This window comes from Dicentrarchus labrax, unplaced genomic scaffold (assembly GCF_905237075.1).
Source record: "Dicentrarchus labrax unplaced genomic scaffold, dlabrax2021, whole genome shotgun sequence".
Taxonomy (NCBI): Eukaryota; Metazoa; Chordata; class Actinopteri; family Moronidae; genus Dicentrarchus; species Dicentrarchus labrax.
This window is the reverse complement of record NW_026136720.1, coordinates 17036647-17056272: the sequence shown is the minus strand read 5'-3', so window position 1 is coordinate 17056272 and position 19626 is coordinate 17036647. Positions and strand designations below refer to the sequence as shown.

The window sequence follows — 19626 nt, the reverse complement described above, 5'->3', positions numbered from 1 at the left end:
CCTGTGTGGGGCATATGTCACCATGATTTCAGAGACCTTTCCCCTCACCACATAATTTCACAGTGTTTGTGACTAATGCACCAGCAATTTTGCCAGCGATTATCTGCTGTCTCAGTGTACCTCCGCAAGGTCCGTAACGCTGGCTTGAAGTCTCACTTATAAAAATGCTGATTGCCGGTCGTCTTTTAAAGCAGGCGCACACTCAAGATTGATGCTCAACTGTATGAGTCACTTGTGTTTTTTTGCCTTTTGCAGTGGTGATTTTAAGAAGCAAATACTGCACAGTTAAATAATGTGACAAAGGGACAAGTCTCAAAAAATCACAAAGACGTGATGAGAGATACGGGAAAAGTGATGTTAGCAGCACTGACTGATTTAACTTCAGCCTCAAAATGACAATTAAATTCAATACCAACCTCCAACAGAGAAAGCAAAGACAAACGCAGGATATGAAGAATGACCATTTACCTTTGGGCTCTTGCACTGAATTGAATGAGATGATATTTATCAATCAGACTTTATTTGTATAGCAATCAAAATGTAACACACAGGTGCTTCACACATTAAAACATCCAACCCCCACACACATAAAGTGACAAGTGTTTATGTGAACAAAACAACACTTAATTAAAACACAGACTGAGGAAACGTGATCTCATCGAGTTGCAGTGAGGAACTTGATCAGATAGTGTCAGATACACATGAAACAGAAACAAACACAAAACAAAACAACAAAAAGGATGTCACAGGTATCATGGTATATAGCGCCTGTTAAAACGGTCTGTAAAAGGTTGTTGAATGTTTGTTGGCTTTCTCAGACTAACTGTAATGTTTTTCTAACTGTAAATGCTTAATCACGTCCTTTCAGCGAGGTTGAGTGGGCTGGTGGGTCTTTCTGCTTCCAGTTCAACAAAATCAGTGTTTGTGCTAACAAAGTTATAAAACGTATTGTATTATATTGGCTGTTTGATGGCTTTATGATAACTGCTTTGACTCCAAACAGACAGAACTGGGTCCTGTTTGAGTCGCTTCTGAATATTTTAGTCCAATAGCTAACGATTCTTGGGCAGCTCCAAAACGTGTGCTAATGAAGCCGGTGCCTGATGGATTGACTGTAGTAAACATTTATATACTTATAATTATATCCTTTACTGGTGTGAGTTTTGCGAAACAAAGTTACAAAGTGCTTCACAGTCAAAATGTTTGATTAACCAGCCTGTGAAGCCAATTTCCACATTTGTGGATAATAATAATTAATAATATTTTATTATGAATATATATATCAATTTTATTCACGGTGTGTTTACATGATCAATCACTTGTAATTAGGTAATACACTCATTATACTTACAATATACCGTTGATGGATGAGTTTTCTGTGTGCTGACAGGGTGTCTGGAGGTGAGCTGTTTGACCGAATCGTAGAGAAAGGCTTCTACACAGAGATGGATGCCAGTCGGCTCATTCGACAGGTTCTGGATGCAGTCAACTATCTGCACTCCATGGGGATAGTGCACAGAGACCTAAAGGTACAACAGCAATGTGTATATTCATATATAGGTCCTCACTACGTTTGTTGTTCAAAGGAACTCTTCAGTCTTACTGAGAGGGGAAATACCCGCTGTTCAACCTGTGGGATGTTTCATGTGCGCTTGGTGAGGATCAGTCACATACGTTAAATGTCAGGGTAAAACTGATTAAGCCTCTTGGATGACCCATAAAACTTCCCCAACTCTTGAATGACAAATCCAGGGAGTTTTGTTTCATATGTTTTAGTTTTTTGGATGAAGTTCATCTACATTCATTCTTCCCTCTTATTTCCAGCCTGAGAACTTGCTGTACTTCAGTCCCCATGATGAATCAAAGATCATGATCAGTGACTTTGGCTTGTCAAAGATGGAGGGAACAGGCGACGTGATGGCCACCGCCTGTGGGACTCCAGGATACGTGGGTGAGGATGCCTTCTGAGCTCTGGCTTTTGTTGGAAACTTCCTATGAGATAATTAGATCCACTAGTTGGCCGAGTTGGTCATGATCTAATCTAGTCTGTCAGTAGCCGCAGGATAACTTTAGCTGTCTGCTACAGGCAAACCACCAAACATTCACATTATTCTGCAGCCTCTGTGTCATGGTTAATGGCCGAAAACTGTTTGCTTTGTTTCACAAGATCAGGGGTCTCAAACCGTCGGCCTGGGGGGGGCATTTCCTGCCCTCCATCGCCCTCCCTCCAGCCTGCAACATGATGTCAAAAATATAATATAATATTCTATTATTCAGCCACTTTTTCCCCCTAGTTGTTTCATCTTTAGTTAAACTACCAGTTCACATATAATTTCGGCCTTCATTTGTTGTTTGTCAGAATATTAATCTTAAAGTACTTGAATGTTTGAGTGGCCCTCCTATTAGAAAACAATAGCATGTGTTGCCCCCCTAGCTAATTTGAGTTTGAGACCTCTGCATGATGAGTGTTCTGACCTTTTTTCTTTAAAAATAAATAATTTCATTGTTTCAGCTCCTGAGGTTTTAGCTCAGAAGCCCTACAGTAAAGCTGTGGACTGCTGGTCTATTGGGGTCATCGCCTATATTCTGTAAGTGCTCACTTTTAATATATAAATATGGTCATTGAAATGTTGTTGCTGGATTTTCATGTATTTTCTCAAACTTTATTTAAACAGGAAGGCCTCATTAATGAGATAAACCACCAGGAAAACCTCACTGAGATTAAAAACCTCTTTATCAAGAGTGTCCTGACCAACAATGAGATCATAGTTAGAGTTTCAGACAAAGCTCCTAAAACAAGTAACAAGATTAGAATTGATGAATAAGAGTCTACAGCCATGCTGTGAGGCTGTATTTAGGATTTAGGTGGAAGCCCTGCTGTGCCTGACACACATGTGCACAATGACAATGCTAACGTGTTGAGCAGTTACAATATGTACCATGTTCACCATCTTACACACTGACTCTAAGCAGGTTTTTACTGTGTAGTGTGCTCACAATCGTCTTAAATTTAAGGAAACGTCTATTTCTGTGTCGGAAGTTTAGCTGGCAAAGTCTCAGATTAACAACAGATGTCACACATTGTGTCATTTCCTTTTAGTATGATACGTTGAAGTATGTGTGATATTTTTGCAAACTAACTTCTTGAACAGTATATTGATGCTCTGGGAACCATTAATGTCTGCACAAAGTGAGGCGCTGACCAACAGACCGACATAGCATAGTAAAATATGTAAAAACAAGTCTCATGTCAATGCTGACATTAGAAAAACAATACAATACAGCACCTTAAACACAACCCAAAAGCTGCTGGAGGGTCTGGATCGTAGTACAAGGGATGCCCACAGCTACTGTTCCTATTTTACAGAGCCAGTAAAGCTTTTAGTGGAAAGCTGCCAAACAAATTAAGCGGTGTCGCTCGTTAGCAAAGAGAAAATCCCGGGTGTTGTTATCCATCCGTTAGGTGTGATGAATTTTAAGATAATTACAACAAAGAGTTTCTTATGCCCTCACAAATGAGACTCCAGCCTGGTGTTTGTTAGGGAATAATGTACATACTAAAACAAAATCTGTAGGATATATATATATATTCTGTAAGAATATATTGGTTGCACATTATTTATTCATGTTCAATATAATAACTTCTTATTTGTTAAACTAACATGACTTTTTCATGTCTTCTTAAAGATCTTTTGTGTTTTGTATTTTTGTACATTTTTGAAAGCAAATATGACAATAAGCAAAATCCGGATTTCTTGCACTATAATAATTTCAGCCAGAGCCGGAATTCAAAACACTGCAATAACAGTGCAGTTTAAACGATGAAAGATGTATATAACTAGAACATATTAAAACACATTGTGCAATTGTTTCACTGCATATTTGTAAGTTAAACAATTCCCCCATCTGCCCCTTTTTCCAGTGCATAATCAAGATCACAACTTAACTATACAGCATCAATTTATGTTTTTTCCATTTTTCCATATCAAATATAAAGGAAATTATTTTTTCCATTTTTCCCCCTCTTAGTATCCATGTAGTCTTTTATAATCCGTCTAAACCGTCTCCTGTTGCATGCTATATGAAAAATGAAACTGCCCCTGAATGAGATTAGGCCACAGCAAATCCTTTTTAGATTTTGGTTAAAGTTTCTAACATCAGCTGGATGACCGCACTCTCGCCGACTGTTGTTGTGTAATCATCCATCTTCATCTTCTCAGGCTTTGCGGTTACCCTCCTTTCTATGATGAGAATGATTCAAAGCTCTTTGAGCAGATTCTGAAGGCAGACTATGAGTTTGATGCTCCGTATTGGGATGACATATCGGACTCCGGTGAGCTATGACTTGTGTGTTTGTGTATACACTGTTATTTTATTTTTATTTTAATGAATGGTAACACTTTATTTTACGGGTCCCATAGTTTTAATTTAATTTTCAATATAGGAACTGAGGTATTGAATCCCATAGACCAGCAAAAAATATATATAAGTATTACCTAAATAATTCACATAGTTGAATAGCGTAAATGTAAAAAGAAAATATAAAGCATTATAGTTTTCCTTTAAACTGCAAAATAGAGAAACATTTTTATTTCCAGTCAATTAATTAGAAAAATTAAAACATTATTTTATTTTACAACTCTATCTCTCACTCCTTCTTATATTTGGAGTCTTAGTCTAAGTTAACTAGCTCACAGACACACCATTGACTGTATGTTTTTGTTAGTCAACAAGAAATACACATTGTTATCAGCTTTACAGGTTAAAGCAAGTAGAGTGTTACATTTCTTTTACATTATTGGTATTAAAAAAGTCTGATAAACTTTTATTTTAACTGTTGTTTAGAGGTAATTCGTCTGGAAATCAACGTACTGTAACATTTCCTGGTTCTTCCTCAAAAGTGGGTTTACCAGTTCTAGGGAATGCAATTATAATCAGCCGAGCCCACACAACATTAACTTGTTCTTCCAGCCATGATTTGTGTGTAAGGTTACATTAAATCACTTGCCAGCGGACAGTCGGCTCACTTTCTAGTTGTCGGACATATGCTGTTGTTGTGATGTTAGCTACAGTAGCAGGAGAGGTGTATTATCGTTCTGGGAAAACATCTCATCTAGAGTCCTGCGCAGGACTGTTTTCTCACTCCTGGTTGATTTCTGACCATTACCGCCCACTCCCACTGTGTGTTTGTGTCTACTCACGCCTGCACAATGGAGATTTTATGTCTTCTCCTGTCCCGCAGATGAAAAGATGTTATTTTACTGGTAACAACTGAGAATTTTCTCCAAATGTCAGACTGTTGTTTTATAAAAACCCGCTTTAATTTTCTTTTCAGCTTAATTTGTTGATTCCTCCTGGTGGGCGCAAGCTAAAGTCCCCAGAGGAAACCCAGCAGTTTATTTTCTCGAACGCCCTCTCCCGCGACATTTGCTCTGGGTCCCACGGGACCCAAATGCAGTCCTCTAGTCTCTCTGCATGTCGTTGCACAGCACCAACTTCAGTGACAGTAACCCACAACACATGTAGTTACCGTTACATAGCTGTGTTGTTGTTCACACTACATCATGGTAGTTGTCATGGTATTGGATTTCTCTAGAATTCCTTCCCCCACTATTAAAAACTAAACTAAAGGAGCTGGTATTTAGTGTGCTGCCTTAGAACATTTTATTTATATTCTCTATAACTACTACCAAATTACTTTGCTATTTCCAGGAACTGTCTTCTTAGGAAAATGTTTAAGAAATGGCAGGACCCGTAAAATAAAGCATCACAAAAAAAGATTAAAGTTCACTTTATTAGTAGTATAGAGTATAGAACATGTTCTTGACCTTTTTAATTCCCTCCACAGCCAAAGACTTCATCAGCTGCCTAATGGAGAAGGACCCAGAGAAGAGATTCACATGTGACCAGGCTCTTGAGCACCCTTGGTGAGTAACTAACCGCCGCCACATTGCACCCCAAACCAGACAATCGCAGGAAACCACAAATCTCGGTGCATTTAAACAGCAGTATGACGCAGATTGCCAGGCTTACGCATTTGTCATGGAGAGCATGTCCTCCCACTGTCATCTGTCGCCATGGCTTCGAGCCGTGAGCCCACCTCTGCTCAGCACCGCCAGCCCTCAGAGAGGAATCTGCTGAATAAATGGCTGCCAATTAGTGGCTGGTGTCCTGAAGGATCCTTGAAGAATGTGGAAGCTTTAATGAACAATTAGGATGTCTTCCCAGGCCTGAGCCGGAGCTAACGAGAGCGAGCTGGCGTGGGCTGCTGTCTCCGGCTGAGGTGGCCAATATGAATAAGTCTGTTAGCCAGTAATGGGCCTTTTGGGTCCTGGGCAGGTGGTCGTTCTGATACAAATATGTGGTTTGTGACACCGGTAACGGGTATCATAACAGAGAGAAATAGCTTTCATTGACAAGGTTTCATACAGAGATATTATGATGAATGTGACAGAGAGTGAAACAGTGTGTGAGCTCCTTTAAAAAAAAAAAAAAACATTAACCCATCAATCAAAGATGTTTTAGCAGAATGAAAATAAATGATCCGAGCTAATAAGAAAACAGCACAAGGACGATTCCCAAGGTATTACAGATACAAATATAAACCATTTGTGTGATGCTGTGTTTGTATGTGTGAATTGTTATTTACATGATCTAAAAGGACTTGACTTTAACTTTTAAGGATTGCTGGAGACACGGCTCTCTGCAAGAACATACATGAGTCAGTCAGTCGACAGATGCGGAAAAACTTTGCCAAAAGCAAATGGAGGGTGAGTGCACAAGACTTGATCTTCCTTTATCAAATATTACTGAAAACACACACATATACAATATTCTCTATCTTATGTTCTCTGTGGATCTGTCTTTACACGTTTACATCCTCTCTCCACAGCAAGCCTTTAATGCGACGGCTGTGATCCGCCACATGAGGCGCCTGCAGCTGGGCACCAGCTTTGGCAGCAGCATTCACAGCACCAACTCCGTGTCCAACCCTCAGAGCCGTGTTCCAGCTAAGAGCCAGTCTGTGGACTGTGCCCCGCTCTCCCTGAAGGACTGTGAGTGACACTTCAGATGCTCTCTGTAGACGCAAACATGTCCAACTTTCAGTGCCGCAGTCAGCTGAGCTCTGTTCATTCTGCTGCTGTCTCCATTCAGCTAATTGGCAGCTGGTTAAAAAGCTCTTGAGGTGTAATTTTCAATTAAACACAGTTTGACACAAACCACGTGGACACGACGTTTCTGGTGCAATTTAATGTAACATAAGAGCTTGTTAAAATGGAGGTCAGTTGCAACACGTACATTTTTACAGTTTACTTCTTACTTTATCAATCATTTAAGTTATTTAGAAAAAAAAATGGTTCCAGCTTTTCAAATGTTTTTCTGCTTTCATTGTACATAAAATAACTGGATCTGAGAAAGTGTTTTAATCAGTTAATAAACTAAACATTTTATGGAACAGCCAGAATACTATTGAGAAGATTAATTTGTAATTAAATAATTATTATTTGCAGTGTTAATAGGTTTATAAGCTTAGTGTTAAAGTGAATTGTATCCTATCAGTGCCTGAAATATGCCAGTACTCCCCAGTACATGAGCACCCTTATTTCTTATTGAATATGGCCACCACTGGCGAGCATGGCTGTACCCACCACTGAGGTCACCATTATTATTTTTATACAATAAATAGTTAGTGAAATAATTGTCTAAAAATAAGCATTTTGATGCTTTGATGCATGCCTCAAAACCCTCCTAGAAAGTTCAGTTATTGTATTTGAATTGCTGAATTAGAGTACTGGCACCTTTTTTCAGTACAATTCAGGTCCTGTTTTCTAGATTGGTGACAGTCGGTGCAATATGCTTTGATTGAAAACAACATATTTTTGATAAAGTCATCTTAACTCCACTTACTTTACTGAGATTTCAAACACATCTGTTTCTTATCAGCAGATAGAATTTGCTCAGTTGTCATGGAAATAGCTTAGTATTATTTCTACTTCACTCTGTGATGTGTCTACTATTTCCAATGATAAGCCTGGTTAATACATGGTTTATTATTGTCAATAAATCCAATGAAAAGACCAAAATCAACGATGAATTGATGCTACAATTTTGTCTCTGTAGCGAAAGCTGGATAAAGGTTATTCGTATGTGTCACAGACCTCCATTGTTGTCTAAAAACTATTAAAAACCCATATATGAGTCACTCTGTTGCACTAAGTGACACGTTTGTTCATGACGATGGACATGAGCACTGTAGTTTATTGAGAGTCAGTTCCACGTGCCACACTGCTGCTATAAACACTCACTAGAGCTTCAAATGAGTGTTAATCCATGGCTTAAAATTGCATTACTTACTTCTGTTTGAGTAACATTTGCTAAAAGCCACAGTGCTCAGTTGTTTCAGGAAATTATTTAGACTTTTTTTGAGACTGAAAGTGTATATTTGGAAGCTGTTTTTAAAAAAAATATTTTCATCTTCAGTAAGAACCAATGGGCTTTGGGGTTGAGCGCCACAGACAGAGAGATGGCCTTAGGGTTTAGTTACACTCTATCATTAGCCATCTGTCATAGAAAAGAGAGAGATGTTATATTGTTTAAATATGGGGATAACAATGCACATATTCAGTCTCCTGAAGACATTCATAGTGTTGCACTTGGTTGAAAAGTGACAAATGAAAGAAGAGAGCAAGAGAGGGAAGTGCAAACCTGGGCTACTTTCTCCTCTCCACACAGCTGACCAATGACTGCTTGAATGTTGGATTGTTAATGTCATAAAGTTACACAAATGGTCAGACCTCCCTAATCATCAGAAAGGTCATGGGAATTGTTGACAATAATTAAAACGTAGAACATTACCAGACTCCTGAACTCGATTAATGAACTCTTAATGAACGCTAAAACTATATTTTCTCCCACAGGTTCTCCAATAGCTCCTTTGCCCCCTGCTGTTAAAGCATACAATCAGGACTCTGACGCCTCCTCTCCGGTACAAGAGGAACCAACGGTGGTGGCCGAGCCATCGCGGCCACGACCCTCCACTGTCACGGTCATCCACACTGGGACTAAATGACGCCAGGTTCCGCGGGAGGTGAGCTGGGAGACCACAGAGCTTTGAGACGGGATAAAACCATCCCAGGCCTCGTGATTCTAAGTCGTCGCCCAGTTTGCCCATCCCGCAACCTCCCATCTGTTTCTGCCAAACCACGGGAGGAATTTGAGGAGCGTTAGCTCAGCTCCATTTACCATGGCTCAGCACGGCACCGCGCTGCTTCCCTCCCCACTGTCATAGAGACCCGGAAGTACAGAGGGGAAGATGATCACCAGAAGTTGTTATTGTGAAAGCCATGTTCAGCCTGGATCATGGTTGTCTGCCAGACAAACAAGCAGCTGGTCTGGGAAGTGCCACACTAAGGGGAACTCTTTATTGAAGCTGCTATCATTTGTGACAGTGAGCATCTTGAGACAAGGATGCTCCGCTGTATGCCTTGTGTAAATATCCTGCCTGGAACTGTTGAGTGAAGTCATGTTATGCAAGTGAAATATAAGCTTCAAGCTGTGGTAAATAATTGTGGCATCATCTGCACTCTGAACTTCTTGTCGTTTTGACAGCTCTTGTTCATTTGCTGTGGTATTTGCTACAATGGCTTGCAGGGTAATAACTCCCAACAGTGTGACAGTGTGTGTTATCTCTTTTGCTTTAAAGTGTGTGGACATGAAATATGAGCAGGACGGTGCACTTCAATCACGGCTGTGATCGCTGAGAGGGCTGACTTTTGTAAGAACCACTTGCAGAAATGTGTAAATTTGTTATTAGACTGGGACTGAAACATTATTGAATTGAATGATAAAGATGCAGTATCTAATAGTTGTTACTTTGTAATTGCTGTTTTATTTGATTAATGAATTTTTGATGTGACTGTGAAGTCCTCCTTGACCACAGGAGGGCAACCACGTGTTGTTGCTGTGTGACCAGTTCTCAGGGATGTGCTCCAATATGAAGCTAACCAAACCCCTCTCAGAGTGATCAGACACTGCTGAGGGTGAAATAGTTGTAAGTAAAACTTCCAAATACTGCATATTATTCTAATGTGCCATTAGGAGACTTTGGCAAATGTTTTCCTTCTTTAAATCCATTATTATTGACTGTATGAGTGTAATGTAACTCGTACCGAATGGATTGTTTCCCCTTTAAAAATGAGTTATATTTGGATTTAAAGAAAGTGTTTATTAGTGAAGTGTGCGTTCATGTCCGCAGTAGTAAAAATGTAAAATGACACATGAATGCAAATGTGTCTCGATTGCTCCCACTGCAGAATCGTCAAATCAGTAGCGTACAGTTCAGTAGTTGTAATATCGTGCTCTGCTTCCGCTCATGCAGTGGCTGGTCTGAAAACAGCTCACTCACTCTATGTTTAATCACTGTGCTTTCATACCAGCCTGTTGAATTTAGCAGAAAGACTCTTTCTCCTTTCTCTCTCCCGCTCGCTCCCTAGAGACCTTCACACAGAGAAAAGAAGGGATCTGGCTTTGTATTTTCTCTGTGGTACCTCTCTGTTTAATTTTCAATCACGCAACCTGAATGGGGCAAAAAAAAAATAACACTCCACCAGAACATGCCTGATATCGAGGCCATCTTGAATTATCTAAACATGTTGTGGTTAATATTGACTTTGAGCCTCTACTTACTGTAAATACAAATCTCAACAACACAGTTAGCTTGGGTCTTGAGTGTTTATTTTGGCCTTCCCTATATTATTTCCCCAAAATACATCAACAGAAAGCAAAGCAAATTAAGCATTTAAAGCCCCACAGTATGCATGTATTACATATTATTACAGAAATGTGCTTTTGGAGTTGTAGAAATTCATGTATTAAAAAAGAGGCTTGTTTGCATGTGTCGTTGCTTCTTTGAAGGAGTAAATATCAGGTTAGTAAAAGTTTGTACACGTTTCTTACAGTAACAAATATCACTGGATACAGATTTTTAAATGTTTATGTTAAAATATTTAACTATGTCATCACAAGTGAGTAAATATATAGCGTATAATATATATGAGTAAATACAGTATATTCACACTATTCTGCGTCTGGTACTGTGTATTCAATTTATTCAACATCTTTTTAACCTTAAATCTCCTCAACAGCTTCAAAAAACATAAAAACATACTTAAAGGGATAGTTCTGGTTTTTTTGAAGTGTGGTGGTATGAGGTACGTCATCATGCCCCTAGTGCCAAGGCTAGGCCCCCTTTTGAGGGAAAGGATGGTGCTTTCACATATGTTAACATGAGAAACTACAGTGAAACTAGAAACAACCATGCTAACAACCAAAGCCTTCACCAGAGCCTCCAGGAGTTTGTGGGCCTTCTTGGGATTGCTGTGACCTAAAATGCCTCATTTCACAGCAGCTTTTCAAAAAAGTGAAAATTGCTAAAATAGTTTGTAGAATTCATTAAAATTCGAAAGGCAAGACTAAAATCACTGATTTGAGGATAAATGTGAGATGTTCACATTGCACATGTCTGCATGGTCTGTATCTTAGAAAGTGAGTTTGGTGACGTGCGGCTCAACGTTTTGGGTTTTTGAAACTACTATGATCATTGTCAAAAAGTTTGCGATGATTGGACAAAATTGTAAGGCTGGGTTCAGTTCACGATTGCAACATTGCAACTTCCTGAAAGGCACTGTTTCACTGTGTGATTTAAGGCACATAAGGTACACAGATTAAAATAAATGTTGCTTGTGACAGTTACAATTTATGGATAGCTAAAGTTAGCTTTGGTTATTAACAGGTTATGTACGGACAGCAATTAGCCTAACGTTACCTGGTGATTTAAACGTGTGTAGATGTTTGGGTAAGCAGTATCTGGCCACTATATTGGGTCACTGATCCACTTTGATGGAGACTGAAAGACAGCTGACAGAACAACCTCATTTATTAAGGTTTTACAACTACTCACATTCAGGTCAGAGAATAATTTATAGATGCGTCTCTAAAACAAAGGCTTGTTTAATATGAAATGAATGTATAAAATAAGGAAGGGAAAGGAAAGGGTTGTCTGATCAAGGTAAAGCAGTGAAAATGTTCTTAATGATAAACTTATATTGATTTTTTTTAAGGTTAGAGTTTTATTATGTGGCTAAAATATGTTTTTCAGCTGTACTGAGCAGTGCGTTGTTCTGCTTCTTTACTGGCCGGGACTCAGCTTCTACAAACTGGTGACACGCTGACCTCTGTCTACTGGACACTGATTATGGATGAGTACCTCACACAGCCCTGGTTTAAAAAAACCCAAACTATCCCTTTAATGTTGTTTTATCAGCTTGATGTTTCATGGCTTTTCCTGCTTTTATGAGAATTGCTTATAAACATGATTTGGACGTGATGACCTGTTATAGAAGTCTGCTACAGGAGATGATGCATTACTTCTGTTTGGGCTCTCAGAGACCACAGCTGTTGGATTTGATGCACCTTCTTTATATTTGTGATTGCTGTTGACTGACCTCCATAATTCTAAATAAGTCTATTTAGATTTCCATTATTGGAGTTTGACAACAATTTATTAGTCTATCAGGACCCTTTATAGGCTCTAATTGACCCCAAACATCAGTATGTTCTCTATTTATGTTTATATCTATTTAAGTTATTTAAGCAAAATCACCAAAATTGACTGGTTACAGCTTCTAAAATGTAAATATTTGCTGGTTTTCTTAGACCACTATAATTGTAAATGGACTATCTTTGGTTTTTGACTGTTGGTCAGACAAAGTAAGCGATTTAATAAAGTCAACCTGGGTTTTGGGAAATGACTGGCCTTTTTTTACATTCTATAGACTAATTGATTAATCAATTAATTGATAATTAATATTTGCTAGCTGCAACCCTAAAAGAAAGGGACTTATATTTGCTCATCTATAGCCCATAACATATAAAATGGTTATTTCTGTATTTTTTTACCTTCCTTAAATGTGTCTTTTATTTCTGGCAAAGGGAAAGATTTACCATTTCAACAAGGTTACTTTTCTACATTTTGGGTTAGTAAAAAAGACGAGATGGATGAATAAAATGGAAACAAAATTCCAATTATTATTACTTTTACGACTTTTACACTTACAGGAGTCCAATATGTCTGCAATTCTCGTTCTGATCTATCAACCGTATACTTGTCAAGGTCTGAGGAGAAAAGCCTCAAGTGTAGTGTTGTGTAGTTAAAAGATTTTTTTATTAGCTCGGCATCCTGTCAGTTTACAGCATCACCTCTCTCCTCTCAGTCTCAGATGGAGTGACGGTTGTACTCTTGGGGGGGATGCATGCCGTCATAGTGGAACTCCCTCCACTGCTCGGTGCTCTCTCTGGTCCTCTCGTCTTGTTCTGGGAGATCATGAGAATTTTAGTGGATGAATGAGCCGGTCGAGTGAATGAACTCATCCCCCTCAGCTTCATCATATATCAGGGTTTTCATACCATCGTGCTCCTCTTCAGCATAGCTCTCAAACTCGTTCCTCTTCTCCTCATGAAACTCTCTCTTTCGTTCATCTGCTGCCAGAATCTGCCTCTGCTCAGCTGCAAGCACAGAGGAGGATGAGGATGAATCAGCTGAGTGATAAAGATAATTGATTCAGGAGTTTGTTGTCATATTAACCAGCTGCTGACACGTCAGTAATACAATGGTTTTTTGATTCCGGCCTTCTTTCCAAACTGTTCCCATTTACAATAATCTGCATACATTTTTCACCATTAAATTGAAATGAATAATGAACACAAACATGAAACATTTTGAAAAGATGAATACGTGAAATCAAAACAACACTTAACTTGATATATATAATTAACAAAAAGTTAAACAATATGCAGTTCAGTATTTAGAGAACTACATCAGACTTGCTCATTTTGCTTTTGTGCAATAGTGCAACTGTTTTTTGGGCTCTGGATCTCTTGTGGTTTTCTACAAATCATCACTGACTTATACTCAAACACAAGAAAACTGGTTTTCGATCTAAACACCCTTTGGGTAAAAGTCGTACTGTGATTAAATTTGTCCTTATTGATTCATTAATTACCAATATTAATTAAATTAAATTCCGTTCAATTTTATTTGTATAGCCCCAATTCATAGCAGAAGTTATCTCAGGACACTTTTCAAATAGAGCAGGTCTAAACCGTACTACTTAAAATCCAATGTTAACAGTATCGCCTTGGATTTACCTGATAGATTACTTTATTTCAAAAACATGATAGAAAAGCTACAAAGAATTATGCTGATATAATATTTACAATAAATATACCATTGAATAATATTAGATTTATACTGACTACAGTTTATAATTAGAAAAGGTTGTATGGTAATATAAGATTTTTGTAATACTACCTTTTCCATGAATGAACATCTCTGCTGAACAAGCAGGTTGAGCAGGTTTTTAGAAAACAATACTTGGGCTTACCTCTGAAACTAAGCTAAAAAATTTGAAAAATTGTGGCCATGAGAAGGCCATGTGCCAAAAGTGATTTATCTGCTGCTAACTTCCTGGATGTGAACCACCTGAAAACCGCAGTGCATCCTGGGGATTTCTAGTGGTTAACATACTTCAGTTGACTCAATGAGGTGGAGTTAGGTACAACAATATATCACAACTCCTAATATACTCTACCAAACAGAGAAGACCTGGCATGTAGAAGAGTCTGGAAATAAACAACAACTAAAAGGAACCACAGTTTCAATTCAAAGCTCACCTTCAAGTATACACACAGACACACACATACACACAAACTCAATACAACATCATAAAACTACAACCTCCAAAAAATACCACAGAGCTGAATCACCGTGTCTGAACAAAAGCTGCTTTTTGTGACCTTCTTAAAGCTGGTGAAGCTGTGATTCACAGAAGCTGCTTGTATCCACACAAACACAAACACTGGACCCCCAAGTGATGGAAAGAAGTATAATGAGTCATGTCTCACTGTTGTTACTAGGTCCAGAAAGATATATGTGGGTAGAAAGCCAACATGTACAATGTTGGGTGAGTTACTGGTTGCTATATTGTTCTTCCTGTCTCTGAAGAGATCCTTTCTTAATGCATGGAGGACAACATCCACAGCCCTCGGCCTATCCAGAATACATCCTGAAATTCAGCAGAAGTTAATACTGGACTTCAGCAGTCTGAGTTAGACACATCCCCTTACCCTTTAATATAGGGAGCGGTTCTGGTAGCTGGTTCCAAGTTGGTACCGATAAACCCCCTTTCCACCAACCCGGACCCAGTGCTAGTTCTGGGCTGGTGTTAGTGGTGGTTATACGTATCACTGTATACGTCTCCAAGGTTGGGCTAGTGGGCTAGATAGGTAGCTTTTGGTCAACTAACATTACCCAAGCCAGCATTGATTTCTAAGTTCAGTGTTACTAACCTCGAAAGTAATAGTAAAGTTGCAGACTACTAATCAATCAACCCTGGATTGTTGGGGGTACAAAGCTGTAATCTCTCATCTTGGGGTGGCGATGTAGGCTTCAACACCTGTAGTTTGATGCTGCCATTTAAGTCAGTAAACAGCAGACAACACCTCAATGCAGTGTATCTCATGTATGAATTTTTATTTAACTTTAACTCTGTTTATTGTTTCTTATTTCATCAAATTATTTATGTAATTGAGTCATCTTTACCATCACCCTGTTTTCTGTCAGTTACCGTCTTGTGTAGTCATGGAAACATTGGAAAACAGTAAAACTTCAGTCATAAAAACAACAACAACAAATATTGATGGGAGAAACTTTTTGCTTGCTAGCTCGCTATCCAGCTAGCTCAGTGTTACAATTATAAACTTTATATGCTAAACAGCTAATAAATACATAGCTGGCTGGTCACAAGACACCCTCAGACCCTGTTGTACGTTCAAAGTGTTGGTACCTCACTGAAACCAGTTTTCCTAAACCAAGGCTCAGTTCTTTGGTTGTCAAAACGCAAAAAACTGGTTCGAGAATGGGCACCTGTGAGGCCAAGGATTTTAGGCATCCTGCATGTGACCTCTGACCAGCAAGACTGGACATTTGAAGAAGACCAGAACACATTAAAGTACTCGTCTATCATGTGTGGGCAAGTTAGAGCCAGTGAAACTGTGATACTCGGACCGCAGTAACATTAGAAAGAGCCATTAGCTGAGATAGGAAAGGTTTGGGATAGCCGTGCTAACCTTTCCAAAGGCAGGTCACAACCTTTGACCTTTTACCAGGATTCCCAGCACAAGTCTGAGCATGCTGAAGAGCTGGAGCTCAAGTCACTTAGCTTTAAACGACAAGGTTTCATGTTTAGAAGATTTACACATGAAAACATGTAATATACTAAGGGAGTACTGAGGGCAACTACCTGCTATTTTTAGTTTGTTATCCCTTTCTAACATTGCACAGCAGGGTTAATCATCAACCAAACACCACACCGCAGCAGACACACTGCTTCTTATGGCTCACCAACTCCCACAAAAATACCCCAAACAGCGGCATTCATTTACTGTGAAATATCTACATGCTCGAAATTTAGTACATCACCTCTTCCACCTACTCAAACAACTAATACATGTATCAAATATTTTCTTTTGCAGATTCCATGCACCTGAGAGCGAGATGTTGTGCTTTTATGTCATTATACAGCAGGAGAGGCTCTTCAAAGTGAGCACAATTTGTTTGTCTCGCTTTTTTTTTACTTGGTTTTTCTCTGACCCCTTTCTGCCTGTGTGTCGGCACATTCCACATTCAACTCCCAACAGCTCACCCACTCACTCACTCGTCCATCTCTGTCTTTTTACTGTGTTTTACTGCTTTGTGTTCACTTTATCTCAGCTTTAGCTGCACAAAGTGTCTTCTTGTTGTTACACACACACACACACACACACACACACACACACACACACACACACACACACACACACACACACACACACACACACACACACAAACCCACAGCATGTTACACAACTCCAATTCAGAGCAGCAGTCTCAGTGTGTGCTCTCACCTTCCTGTTGGCAGAGCTGTGCATAACAGTGTTGTTAAATCACTTGAGAATGTCAAACATTGTACAGTATGTGAATTTTCACAACACTTGTGAGGAAAATAATCACTGATATATACTCTCAGGTGAGTCTGTGTGTGTGTGTGTGTGTGTGTGTGTGTGTGTGTGTGTGTGTGTGTGTGTGTGCGTGTGTGTGTGTGTGTGTGAGAAAGAGAGAGAGAGAGAGAGAGAGAGAGAGAGAGAGAGAGAGTGTGTGTGTGTGTGTGTGTGTGTGTGTGTGTGTGTGTGTGTGTGTGTGTGTGTGTGGGTGTGTGTGTGTGTGTGCTCCATGCTGCCCTGTGACTCCTGCTGCAGCCTCCAGCAGGGGAAGCAGAGCTGCTGTGTGACCAGACAGGTCTGGGTCTGGTCTCTCTGGTCAGGACAGGTTCAAAAAACAGTTAACAGCTGCTGGCTGCCACAGTCATAAAAATATTCAAGCTGTCTGTAAGATGTTTGCTCACTGTTTCATTCAAACTGCAAAACTGAACAATTTCAGATGTTTCCATTATAATAGAGTGTCTCTCTATGCTCAGAATGGAGACAAAAACCGGTCTTATATCTTATTTCATACAGAATGTAGATGCTTAAAGTTGCTTTAAGTTTCAATGCTTTGTTTTGTCGATGTTTAGCATCTGTAAATGTTTCATTCAGATCACTTTTCTAGAATCAAATGTCATGTTATTGATACTGGTGCAGCAGTCTGCCGTATCATGTCTTTCTTGGAGAGAATTACACATATTTCTAGGAAATTCATGTACGTATGTTCAAGTATGTAAACCTTCGCTGGATTTCTCTCAGCTCCTCAGCAGATTTGTTTTCATGTTTTAAGACTTAACAACTGCATAACAAGCCCACCATAAAAGTTTAAAGACAAGTGTACATTTAAAACCTGTGTCACTTATACTCATTTTTTAAATAATAATAACAAATCACTAATAATAAAATGTGAACCACTGACAACAATGTACAGGATTTTTTTGTTTTTTGAAAATAAAAATAAATGTTTTTTAAAGACAAAATGGTTCCGTAATGAATCATTAATTATTATAGTTTTGTACTTTTTTTTTTGTACTTTTTCATTTTTGTTTTCAATTCAGTTTAATTTCCAGAGTAGGTTTGCTTGTTTCAGTTGAGTTTTTATTGTTTGTTGTTGTGTAAAATGTTATTTGTCAGGGGCAAGATGTAAGAAGTTCAGAACAGGTATTACACTACAAATACATTGACTCACACTCATGTCGACATCCCAGCCTCAATAAACATATGCACCAATCCCTCCTCATGCTTGTTGACAGATTTGATCACATTGACAAAAACTAAATTAAAAACATTTCCTGTATATTTTTATTTTGTTGTAGTAAGTTTTGTAAGTACACAATATAATTTCAGTTCATTTCAATTTCAGTTTATTCTAGTCTAACTAACTCTAGTCTCTCTAACGAAAATGTTTTTTTCACACCTAGTTTTAGTTTTTAGTTTGGTTAACTATAATAACCTTGGTTTGGATGCAACATAATGCCTTCCATTGTGGTATAACAATAAACAAATTAGTGTGAGAGTACCTCTGCTGCCAAAATGTTCTAATAAGACACAGATGCCAACAATTACCACAGACACACAACCACCTTGGCTGACCAGACCTCAGCTCAAACAAACCCCAAATGAACTCACCGTTAATCTCATCTTGAGACTTCACCCCCCGTCTGCTGCGTCTTCTGAAGAAGTTTGAGGCATCGGCCTCCTTCATGAAGATCTTCTTCAGCGGACCTGCAGTGGAAGCAGGAGGAATTTCAGCTCACAACATAAAGGGATAAAGAGAGAGGATGTGGAAGAGATGCAACTGACGCAGCTCCTCACCTTGTGGGTCTTTAGCGCTGCCTGTGCTGCTGGGCACAGCTGCCGAGTCAGCCTCTGGAGACACTGGGTCAGAGGACAAAACATGAAGGCTCTAAATTAGAACACAAAATCTAGGCTTGCATGCTTACCGCTCCATAAAATACAAAGAAAACAAACTGCTATCATCAGTCTGTACCCTCCACAGATATCCCAATATAAATTCTCCTGCATCAGACTCACAGGAAAGTGCAAGAAGCACACCCAGGAGAGCCAGGAGGGTTGCATACGTCCAGGACATCTTTATCTCTGTGTCTGGGTCGTTGAGGGACACGAGTAGTGAGGCAGACCAAGAGGGAGAGGTGAGTAAGACGTATGTAAGACGTGGGGTGGGAATCTGGAGGAATATTGACTGCTTGTCAGAGGAGAGGGAGGGAGTGAGCGTGCAGATCTGATAAGAGGCTGTATCCAACAAACAGCAGAGCGGGTGACAGGAAGGTGCTGAGGATTTAATTTAGACGTGATCGAATTACTTATTTTTCAGTAATTAAACTTCAATTAGTATAATGGGCCTGTGAGGGCCTATTCCTTTAGTCACAGAATGACAACTTACAGGGTTCACCATAGAAATCACACTACAGGCTGAATATGCACCACTTGGCTTGTTAATACCTACACTTGCAAGAGAAAAGATGGATGACTGACAACAAAAACACTGACGTTCCTGGAAAAAAGTGACAGAAAACAACCGAGGCCCAG

The 19626-nt window shown here is 39.2% G+C and overlaps 2 protein-coding genes across 2 annotated transcripts in view; one reads left to right on the top strand and one right to left on the bottom strand.

The window, feature by feature from the left end:
- The window catches only part of camk1db (calcium/calmodulin-dependent protein kinase 1Db), a 24043-nt gene extending 13150 nt beyond the window's left edge, over positions 1-10893 (top strand). Inside the window, exons 4-11 of the mRNA XM_051382120.1 lie at positions 1391-1529; positions 1825-1951; positions 2513-2588; positions 4221-4333; positions 5849-5927; positions 6683-6770; positions 6893-7055; positions 8919-10893. Coding sequence (XP_051238080.1) covers positions 1391-1529; positions 1825-1951; positions 2513-2588; positions 4221-4333; positions 5849-5927; positions 6683-6770; positions 6893-7055; positions 8919-9070 — 937 coding nt within the window. The 3' untranslated portion in view covers positions 9071-10893. The remainder of the gene's footprint in view (positions 1-1390; positions 1530-1824; positions 1952-2512; positions 2589-4220; positions 4334-5848; positions 5928-6682; positions 6771-6892; positions 7056-8918) is intronic.
- ucmab (upper zone of growth plate and cartilage matrix associated b) lies at positions 10718-19626 on the bottom strand. Its single transcript, XM_051382121.1, has 6 exons — positions 19544-19626; positions 19111-19279; positions 18892-18954; positions 18706-18801; positions 13465-13563; positions 10718-13371 (listed from the first exon to the last, which is right to left on the bottom strand). Exons 2-6 carry the CDS (start codon positions 19166-19168, stop codon positions 13274-13276), a joined length of 414 nt encoding a protein of 137 aa, XP_051238081.1. The 5' UTR covers positions 19169-19279; positions 19544-19626; the 3' UTR covers positions 10718-13273.